Source organism: Geospiza fortis, unplaced genomic scaffold, assembly GCF_000277835.1.
Source record: "Geospiza fortis unplaced genomic scaffold, GeoFor_1.0 scaffold403, whole genome shotgun sequence".
Lineage (NCBI taxonomy): Eukaryota > Metazoa > Chordata > Aves > Passeriformes > Thraupidae > Geospiza > Geospiza fortis.
In genome coordinates, this window is record NW_005054336.1 from 3,720,343 (window position 1) to 3,731,778 (window position 11,436).

The window sequence follows — 11,436 nt, forward strand, 5'->3', positions numbered from 1 at the left end:
CCCCGGCCCCCGCCGAGTCTGGGCGGGTTCCCTCTTGGGAGCTTTGCGGCTCCAGACTGCCTGCGGGGTTTGAGGAAATTGGGTAAATGGTATCGTAGCGGCCACCTCATCCTGAGTACACTGCCTTTATAAGAATGCTTTATCTGCCGGTTGCTTTGATGTTCTAAGAGCAGAAAGCTGAGGAGTTTAGGGTATGAATAGTCTTAAATACAAAAGGGAACGGCTTAAGTGTGAGCGGCTTGAATTTTGTTGTGTTTCTCCTTAACGCTGCTTACTGAGCTAAATAAGATATCAGACGAGTAGGATCTACCATTGAGAACCAAGAGCACAGCAGAGCTCCAGCATTGCTTTTGTTACTGGGCTTATTATAAAATGTGGAAACAGTCAGTAGTCCAGTGTTGCTCTCTGCAGATTGGTCTGACAAGTTTTACAGCTATTGGATTTGGCTTTCAGTTTTAAGCGGATCAGGAGAGCACAGTATTTCATGCGTTGTCCTGGTATCAATAGCAGCTTTACCGTGTAATCTTGTTTGGAAATTGATCCAACTCATCTGGAAATCTAGCCTCGAAGAAAGTAACGGCTGTGGGCCTTAAACCTTTCACTGCACCTTCTTACCATGTCTCGCTATACTGTTGCATTTCTTATTTTGATGATGTGGAAGCGGTAAGAGGGGGAGAATGTAAATGCTAAATGCTTTTGATGGCACAACACTTGATAACTTTCCTGCTCCTTTATCCTCTTTATCCTCTTTCATTAAGTGCCAACTTGTTTCTGTCAGGAGTTCATAGTGTTATCATATTGGGGGTGAATGGATATTGCTTTTTCCTCTTAATTTCAAGTAGAAACAGAATTGCAGGAAAACCACTGCATGTCAATAGCAAATGAAAACGAACATATTTTTAGCTCTTATGGAGTATGATAAAAAAACCTGTGTTATTAACCTCTTCAAAGTTATTGGCTCAATGGAGTAATTTAAAATCACACATTGTGAAATTACACAATGGAGTAATTTGAAATCAGTAATACCTTACTGAAAAAATCTTAGTTTCAAGTGTTTGGTAATATTTATTTTCCTAAAGACTCCATTGGAAAGCTACAAGAGTGGAGCTCTTATCATATGTAGTTACTGTCTAACCGAATGTTTCTTTGGGTAATTTTGGGTAAGCAAGGCAAATGCTAATGGTGGAGACCCAACCTGTATATGGTACTGTTTTTCCTGCATGCAAAGTAGTTACACTAAACCTCCTGCCCAGGCAGCCTCCCATTAGCTCAAACCCTGTATCAGCTGACAGAACAGTAATCAATGACTATGCAGTTTGGGTGATAGAGTGTCTGCTCATACATAATCCACAAAGTTCTGTATCTTGATCAGACTTTGCTGTACAGCTAATAGAAGATACTTGGAAAAAAAACCCACAGTGTAGTTGAAGCTGCCTAGCTTACTAACTTTGGACTTTGTCAAGGAAAATTGTAATCAGAAGCTAATTGTGCTTGTTTTAAGTCAATAAGCACAATGCAACAAGCTGTTTAGGTTCAGCAACATGAATGATTTTTCTTGTAAATGAAAAGAAAATCTGGTAAAAACCAGTAAATTTTCATGTTAAACAGGATGCAGTTGAAAGCAACCTAGGGATATGATAAAATAACAACCTATAGATATGGGACAATATTTATAGCTGAACACATGTGAAATGCTGTATTTACATCAGGTCCTTGAATTGAATTAAAATATGACACTATTAATTGCTAAAGTAAAGCATAAAATTATTCTGGACTTGGTAGTTACTATACTTAAACAGCATCCTGATAAGCGTATGTGAAATCAGGCTTGCAAAACTTGAGCATCTGTGAGACCAACCACAGAGGCTTAGTGATTAATTTTTTGTCTGCCTCTCTTCTTCTCCAAAACCACTGTACCATTCTCCTTCATGGGCATCATGGTTCTGCACTTGCTGAAAGTCAGGTCATGCACTTTGCATGCAAGTACCTTTTTTAAAAATGAGTTCCCTCCACAGGCTCCTTAGGTGAAAGATTAGTCTTCTAATGCATTTCTTTCAAGGGATGTTTGCAAGGTTTGCTTAATTCCATAATGTGTACTAAAATGAACACCTATCAAAAGCTGAAACATTACTTACCTAATATAATCTTCTGGTACTAAGGAAACAAAACAAAGCATGGTTTTCTCTTGTTCAAGAGATTATGTCAGTGTCTTTGAAACTCAGAGATACTAGTGTAGTCACTGCAGATGAATAAAATGTAGCATCATGGGAATTGCTATATTTTAGTCAAAAGGATGAAGTAGGTGTGGTTAATGCTTAGTTAATGCTTGGGTTTGCTATTTTTCTGAAGAGATTTGTACTTGGCCTGGATTTTGGCTTCCTTCATTAAACCAACTGATAATTTCTTTTTCCTTGTGTTGTCCAAGAGAAGACTTGGTTGCTACAAATGAGATAATGTAATAACAAAGCTTCGTCCTTGGGGTTAGAATCTGGAACTGGACACCATACAGTGCTTCTCAGTGGGTTTAAACTGGTAGATACTAAATTGTTTTATTTCTTCAAATGATAAGGTTTTAGAAAATTGAGCTTAACACCTGTTGTCTCTGGTACTTTATACTATGTGAAAAGGATATAAAGTTTGGTTTGTGTTTTGTGTCTTCTTGATCAGTGGAGGATCGAGAATACTGAATATTCAGGATTATAATTGAAATTGGAAGTTTTGATAGAGTAGCGTTAAAAAGTATGCAGGACTTATATGCTGCTGCACTAGAACAGATCATCAGAAAATACCTGGAATCAATTAGTTTGATGCAATGCACTGCAGTGTGTGTACATAAAAATTTTAGTTTGGATTAAAAACGCATTTATGAACTGAATCACCCCCTGTGATTTGTGTAGCATAGCTGTCCCAGAGTATGCAAGCCGGATTCCTTTTGGGTTCAACTGGGCAGGAAGATAGGCCCTAGGAGCGCATCAAATATGTTCCAAGAATTGTGGAGTTTCTAGGACAGAATAAAAGCTGAAGTAAGCACTTGAAATCTACCTGATAGAGGCAGGTTTCACTCAGCAAATCTGCTCTAATTTGTCCTGCAGGTTTTTTTTTTAATACCTGTAGCTCTGTGGGCACTAGTCAGAGGAAGTTTTATTGTCTTTAGTTCTGGAAGAATAAATAGAAAAGAAGGAGGTAGAGGGGAAAAAGTTTGAGACCATTGAACCTTCTGCTTCTAAATCTTTGAAGATAAAAGTATGTTTTTTCTGATCTATATGTTTCAATATACTCACCATTTGCACCGCAAAGTGAGAATATTGTACTTAATTAAAAAAAATTTACTATTTTGTTATTATGGTGGACTTTTTCCTGTATTTTTTCCTCTTGAAGTTCAAGTTTCTTACCATCTGCAATGCAGATACAATTTCAAAAATCTAAGGCATATTCACTTGTTCTGTAATGCACATGAAATAAAGGTGGACATAAATGTATTATGTCATTGTATTGCTTTGCTGACCATTAGGTTGCTGTGGTAACATCATATTATGCTGTCCTAAAAGTCTTCATTTTATTTTTAGATATTTTCTTAAGTAAAACTAAAATAAGTGACAGCAGGTTTTTAGCAGGGATTAATTATTTAAATATTTGAAATGAAGCCATTTGACTTTTTCCCCCCTTTCCAGTTCAACATAATATAAATTGACATTTTTTGAGTTTGTGCTTTTTGCCAGTCTTGGAGTGTAAACCACTTCACCGTCAAATTGGGGATGCATGTCAGAGGTTTTTGGCTTCTGGGAAGATATCATTCTGTGTTGCAAATACTGGCGACTCAGGAAAAACGACTGAAGCATTTAGAGACTGACAGTTCTGTTTGGAATTGGTTTGGTATTTAGGCCTCATGAAATAGCTGAGCATCCAGCAACTGAAGAGCCAGGCAGTTCTGATGATAGAGGCTTTCCACTGAGTGTGGAGATGTGTGGAGGTTGGAGTTCTGTGAAGGAAAGCTCCAATAGCCCACAGCCCATCCCAAGGACGAGCTCTTGACAGAGCACAGTGGGAATTGGGAGCTACTGTCTCTGCAAAGTGCACAAACTGAGCTGCAGCAAGGCCACTGCTTCTCTGGGTTGACCCAAAAACCTCTCTTCTGGGCTTATCTGATTGCATTGTTGGGTTTTAAACTCTTGTGGGCAGCAGTCAATCTGGCAATAATGAAACAAGTTTTAACTTTGGAGGTCCTTGGGACAGGAGTGGAGGCTGCAGAGCTGGCAGTTGGCCTGGTCAGTGGTCTTCACTGCCCCTTCTGTATAGAAAAAATATAAAAATACATGCAATTTTAGGCCACCAAAAAGGTATAATATGAAAATGTTAAAAAAAAAAAACAAAACAAAACCAAAACCAACAAAAAACCAAAACCAAAATGCAACTTGTGTATCTAAAAGTTTGGGCATACTTTTGTATTGCTAATGCTTAAGTAGAGCCATTGAACAAGTAGAAACTTTTAGCGAATAACATTTCTGTTGATAAGTTTGCTGTCACAAACACTTTCTGTGTTTGCTAAAAATAATTAAATGGAGAATAGAGTGAAATTACCTTCTGCTTCTCTTCACAGGTTGAAGAACAATGGCTTCCTTCAGCAGCCTGACTATTGGCATAGCTCTTGCCAGTTTTACTGTATTTCAGCTCCTGTTCCACGTCGTAAGTTCTTGGGTGTCAACACGAATAACACCTGGTTTTAACAATCTCAGCCAAAAAAGGAAGATTGAATGGAATTCAAGGTAAAGTGTTCAAAACAACAACAGTTAAAGACTTACCTGAAATCAGGGACACTTGAACCACCTGTGTGTTTATGTGTAAGACTGAAGAAAACCCTATTAGTTAAAGATTAGAGGGCTGTCTCTAGGCACTCGACAAATAATGCATGTGAAATGCTGAGGCCCCTTCATGGAAACACAGCATTACTAACACTCCTACATTAAATGCTTTGTTAGACAGTGATGTCCAAGTAAAAGTCAGTACAAAGATAAAACAGTGACTGGTGAGAGGTAATAAACTGAAGAGATGCTTTGTGATGCTTCTAGTAAAGAGAAGACAGAAAAAATTCCTTTCCAAACACGTATGAAAATCAAAACTATTGCAATTTATTCGAAATCCCAGTGTATCTCTGGTCGTGCTTTCGGGAGCAAAGCAGTTTGTTCACCTGGTGCTACTACACTACAAACTGTTTTATATAGGTTAAGGTTTTCCAAGGAATTTGATGACACTTGAGTGTAGTATTGAAAAGAGTCAGGTTCATGTGTGTTGCAGGGAAGAAGACTGCAGGAGGAGGCGGGGAAGCTATAGCAGACACAGGGTACACGTGCAGGAAGGAGTTGTGGAAACTCAGTCCAAAAACATTCCTCACTCTCTCTGTGTTTCTGTATTTCCATCAGTGGGATGGATCCACCTGCATTTCACTTGTCCCCTCAGATACAGGACTTCTAGAAACTTGTTTGACCTGTGAGTCTTTTAAGCCATAAGGGAAGTATAAGATAGTAATTGAAAATGGGGTGATCAGTGAGGTTTTATTTGCAGCATACTACTCTGCAAGGGTATATATAGTACACAAGGTTCTCCAATTGAAATGCAGAGGTACAGTATACTTTGCCTATTACAACTTTAAAATATTTTTTCAGATGTTTCCCAAATTTAAAGCTCAAAAATGTGTACTGTATGGTTGTCACTGCACTCAAAATGCATTAGTTACAGTTCTGTTCCTCCTCAGTGCTGTTTAGTATCAGGTGGATACTTTTAAAGTTGTTTCCATTGTTCTAGGCAGCATTAGCAACTCAAATAGCCTTGCCCTTACATCTGGCAAATGTCCACTTGCAGTGTTCTTAAAGGCACCATCTTGATTTCAGTTCCGTCTTTGAATAATTACCTATCTGCCAGAACACTGTGTAGGATGCCAGTTCACAGTATCAGTGCAGCTTAGGTTTACCTCTGTGTTCCAATGAACAATAAGAGGCAGACAAGGAAAGTAAACTAAACTGTTCCCATGTGAAGCTGTGCTATTGTCTATAAGCCACATCAAATGGCCTTTGAATTGCATAATAGGCTTTATGAGAACTTACCCCATGCCTGGTAGCGCTGCGCTGGTGTAGTGCTTTGCATAATAACATGAATTGTTTTACACATCACAAGTGTGCTGGAAATAAGCTGCTCCAAATCTCTGGGCTACTTTGTTATAAGGTGTTTAACTGCTCAATTGATACAGTACCCCAGACTATGTCCTTTTTTACCTCTTTGCACATTTTTTTTCCTTGGGGTTGATAGCAGGTTGTAGATGTTAGCACACAGGTGGGTTGTGATCCTGGGCTTCATCCAGCTCAGGAGTTAGAAGGCATGAAGCACAAAGCGTGGTTCATCAGCATCTTGTGGATGTTATAACTGAGGAGGGCATGAAGGGAAAGAAAGGCTAGCTGTGCTTGTGTTACTTCAGCTCTGCTAACCAAACACAGTGCTTGTCAAACTGCCCTGTCACTCCAGTGTTTCACCCAAATGAAGAGAGGCCTCAAGGAGTATCTTGCAAGTTCAGAGAATGCAGATGAGTGTGTATTTACTCTGCAGAGAGCTCTGCAGGTAGAGACAGTTACTATGTCCCAGTAAAATCTGTTGGTTTCATTTAAGTTATTTAAAAGTAGATGGTTGTTATTTTGTCCTATATTGAACTGGTGTAGGGAGTGCACACACAAATGATTCTGTTGGCAGTGCTAAGGAAACTGGCACAGAGGATGGTTATGCATTTTTATCAGCTCAGCTGGGTCTGGAAGAGGGCATCTGCCTGAAATGAGCTGTAGCATTGGAAATATATTGTTACAGTTTGGAGGGTTTCATAATCAAGCATTTGAGCTGCAGCTCTTGGCTGTATTTTCCATGCTGTCAGTTTGTTCATTCTGACCTTCCAAGAATTATGAACCAATAAAGTAATTGCTTCTGGCATCTGAAGTATATGGACACTCAAATTGAGTTAAAAACTGTATTTGGTCATGGATGTAGTATAACTCTTCAAGTTGTGCATATATTCTTGTCACCTCTCCTGTAATACATGCCTGTACTGCTGTTAAGTAGTTGTGAAAAAAAAAATTCAATAATAAGAAAGCAAGTCTGCAACCTAGCATTGCAGCTTTTTTTGTTTGCAGCTTAATGAGGAGTTAAAGGATGCAAGCTTTGAAAAAAAATTCAAGGAAATATACAGAGCTTGATAGCTTGACCTAGATTCCTTATTAAAATGGGCTGTTGTACTATTTCCCTTTTTCTGCTGTGCCTATGGGGAAGCTTCAAAGTCCAGAATTAAGGAGGAAATCTGCTGCCTTTTCCTTCTTGTTTTTTCTTTTATTTCATTCCCATCAAGTGTTCTACTTGTGTATAACTTGTATTCTAAACAGAAAGGTTCAGGTAAACGGCCTCTTCAAAAACAAATTACAACTGTAAACTAATGAGCTATATTTTAGGACAAATTTTCCTTCTTGTAGCATTATCCTCTCCTCAAGTTCAAAAATTCCAGGTATTTCTTAGACACTAACATTGCATGTTCTGCTTTGTTTTTAAAAAGAAGAAAAGTTCCTATCTTTTTTAATCCCGTGTTACAAGAGTAGAGTTTTTAATTAAATTGTTAATTATCATTACAATTCTGATAATTAGATTTTCTTTCTTTGCTCAAAAAAGAGGGGGCAGAAGTGCAGCCTGTGCTGTAATGATTATTAATTGTTCTCATCCAGTTTTTGACTATCATATTATACTAACCTCCATTCATTTTCTGGCACATCGTTGAAAAAGCTGCTGAAAATAGCGCAGTGGCACTCTTGAAACAAATTGTAAATACAGTCTCTTTTATAAATAGTTATGGAATCTTCTATTGCCAGTAGATAATAATGCCACTTCTGGAAATGGAGTAGGGATTATAAACTCTTTCTTTGCAAAGTCTTCTGCAGGAAGTGAGATGTTTTTTTCAAATCTTGCATGGTAGAGCTTAGATTCCTGAGAGTGCCTTAAGGACATCTAAAATATTAATGACTTTCAAATACATGTATTCAATATGTACAAAGACAGGAATAATAACAGCATCTGTGCATTTGTGTATATATTGTTGGTGCTGTGAATATGGTGTGAAGTGTTTCCAATTACACAGCACTGAACTTAGTTCTCATCTTTCAAAAAGTATCTGTGATTCCCTATGGATATTTTTTCGCATAATTTTTTTTTCTCTCTAATTACATTTGGAAAGTGGGAAAGCTGACAGAAGCTACGCAGTATTAGGTGCAGCTTACAGTTGTGTTAAACCCATGGCTAGAGCAGGAAGGTTACACATTTTGGACCCATGCCCATTGCATTGTTCTACCTTCCAAGACTACGTGTGGACTGAAAGGGCAGGAGGGGCCCTGGCCTGTGTGCTGGCAGAAACCCTGCTGGGGCTTCTGATATTTCTCTAAAAGTGCATGCTTGTTAACATGTAGAGTTTATCTACACTGTGCATGCAGCCTGTAAACTGGAGACTGTTGTCTTTGGGGGAAAAATGTGTCTAGTACCCAGGTACTAGGTACCTGGCAACTTTGGTACAAGGCAACTTTGATTACTGTGATGTTTATTTTATATTTCCCTAGTCCAGTACAAAGCTGCTAATTGATATAAACCTGTAGCTGTTATACCTTGGGTACTCAGCTACAACCAAGTTATACTAGTTTTCTCTTTGAAAACCAGCATCTACTTCAAATGCACTGGAAATTCTATCTGAAGCTTAGGATTTTTCATTTAATGCCACCTTCCAAATCCAAACTAGACTTATTATGGGTCTTTTAATTTGGTGCCTGAAAGGAGAAACCTGCTCTTGCAGGACTCCTGGGCTAATCTGAGTATGAAATTGCATATACATTTTCCAGCAAATGGGACAATACAGAAAACATTTGTTAGAGAGCTAGATGTCATACTGTCTTTAAGGATTCATTAATATATGGGATAATTTGAAGAAAACTTAGATCTCTCTTACTTTTAAGGCTCACTTTGTATCTAATATCGTCAATCCCACTCCAATCTAATAGATTCCTTCTTGATGGTTTTTTCCCACCTGTCCTTGTGTAAGGGGTTGGGTGTAGCATAGGGAACAGATAATTGTCTTCCACAGAAGTATCTGCAGGCAGTTGAGAATGCCTTGGGATACATCCTACCTTAAGCACAGCATAGGAAGTTGTGAGTGGCAGTACCTCCTTGTGACTGTGATCTCTTTTTCAGGACAGTGTCCACATTCCACGCCTTGGTGGTTGGAGGGTTTTGCCTTTACATTTTGTTGTATGATGATGCTGTTAATGCTGACCATCTCTGGTAAGGCGTGTTACATACATGTTGTGGTTACACAATAAAAGAACATAATTGAGAAGGAAAAAAAAAAAGAATCCTTCAGTGTATTAAGTACTGAATGATTGTTTCATTTTCCATTAAAATATGTAGTTGTGATGTGTTCATTTTTATGTCTGTACTATTTGAAAATTTGATAACTATTGTGTCAGTATTAGTGTCTTAGTTCACTGTGTCTCTGTGAAGTGGAATAGATAAAATACAAGCAGTTGATTTGAAATAGCATATTAAATTATTAAAGAATAAACTGTAACTATAAGTCAGTATGACTGAAACACTACTATTTACAGTAATCATTTTAAAGTGGAATTGAAAAGCTGTAGGAGATCTGGATAGTGTATATCTGTGTGAAAGTTCTCCATTGAACCCTGCAAAGGGTTTGGGTTCAGTGGAGAGAGAATGTGGTATTACTGTCAGGTAAAGCCTGAATACGGATACAGTAGATCGTAACAGGGACTGGAGCATTGGTAAGTTCCAGGGAGACATCAGTGTTGTGTGTGACATTTTTTGATGGTCTAGGACTTCTCATAAAACTTTTCCTTTTTTCTCTATGTACTAGAGACTAACATAGATGATGTAGAAATTGTTTTTGTGGTGGTGAGAATCACATGGTAGAAAATGTGGAGGTGGTAGAGATCAGATAAGGAGAGGGAGAAGACATAAATAAGTGGATTAAGTTATAGCTTCATAGGAGAACAGGCTCCTTCCTATGACTGTTCACTTCATAGTCATTACAGTTTTTCAAGTTTGATGTTTGATTAGCATTTTATATGACTCTGTATCTGCAAAGAAGTTTGAAGAAAGTCAGTTGTATGGACTTTTGTTTGTTCTATCTGCCCATGCATCTCCATGTGTAATTCATTTGCCACACATACCTTCTTAGCAATCACCAGAGAGATAGTTCTTCCCATTTGCTTATTCAAGTCACTCCCTGTTTGTCACTCTGGGCTCTTGCTTGCATCAAAACTGGCCTGCAGACATCAGAGCTCATTAATTCCACTGCACCTTCCATTCAAGGAGATAGAATTTAGTCTAAAATCTTCTAGGCTGCCTGACCTAAGTTCTCCATTGATTGAGAATAATTTGGGATTCTGACATAGGCTCTTCTTGAAGGGATGTGACAGATAGACAGTGCAGCCATATATGTTGTTGAAGTGTGGGTTTAGAAAGCCTAGAAGAGATTTAATGCAAAGTAACCATTCTCTGGGGAAAAAAAGGAGGGAAGTGAGCCATTGCCTGTCCCATCCAGTTAAGTCATGTCTACCATTATCAGGGAACCTATTTCATATACTCAGTCCTTTGCATGTTGTCTGGAAAATATGAAGGCTCTTGAGCACAGGCTGTCTTGGTGGTGATGTGCTGAAGTGTGTTGGAACCCCTGAGAACTTTAGTTATGATGCTGCTGCTGCAGCTGGGAGCTCTGCCATGAGGCCTCTATGTAAAGAGTTCCTGCTAAAGTTAAGAGAATGTATCTGTCTCTACTCTGTCTAAACCTAAAGAAGCACTCAGTCCACAACATATGTAGCTCATGAAATCAAGTTTTGAAGCCATGGAAAAATGTTCCCATTTCAAGCTGTATTTAAAAGAATGTCTATGGCCAATCTTAACAGATGGAGTGAATTCCAGACTCTGCTAGTAATGATTTTTCTTCACCTAACAGCAGAATTCTGGTTTTGTGAGTCTTATTTTCCTGTAAACTACCCTCTCACTGAGGAACAGTTAGTTTTAGACACTAAGAAAGCTTTACAATTTAGTGATCAGATTGTAATAATACAGGAAATCTCTTCCCACTGCTCCATTCCAATAGGATTAAGAAAAAATAGTTAAGTAATAGCATTTTACTGTGTTCTGGCTGAGGCAGACTTTGTATTGGAGTTGGCTGTAAGCACAGTTGGGTTCCTTTTTTCTGGAAAGGCTTACAACAAGGATTGCTTTCACAGCTTGTCCTGAGCAGTCTACATTGTATGGATCTGTTGACCTGTCACTTGAAGCTCAATTCATATTTACACAAAACATAGCTAGATTAGTTTAATTTAAAAATTAAATTACAGTTTTTGTGCC

General features: G+C 38.3%; 1 protein-coding gene across 1 annotated transcript in view; it reads left to right on the top strand.

Moving 5' to 3' along the window:
* The first annotated feature begins 4,588 nt into the window (after positions 1-4,588).
* Positions 4,589-11,436, top strand: part of TLCD4 (TLC domain containing 4) — a 21,204-nt gene continuing 14,356 nt past the window's right edge. The window contains exons 1-2 of the mRNA XM_005422087.2: positions 4,589-4,763; positions 9,253-9,342. Coding sequence (XP_005422144.1) covers positions 4,609-4,763; positions 9,253-9,342 — 245 coding nt within the window. The 5' untranslated portion in view covers positions 4,589-4,608. The remainder of the gene's footprint in view (positions 4,764-9,252; positions 9,343-11,436) is intronic.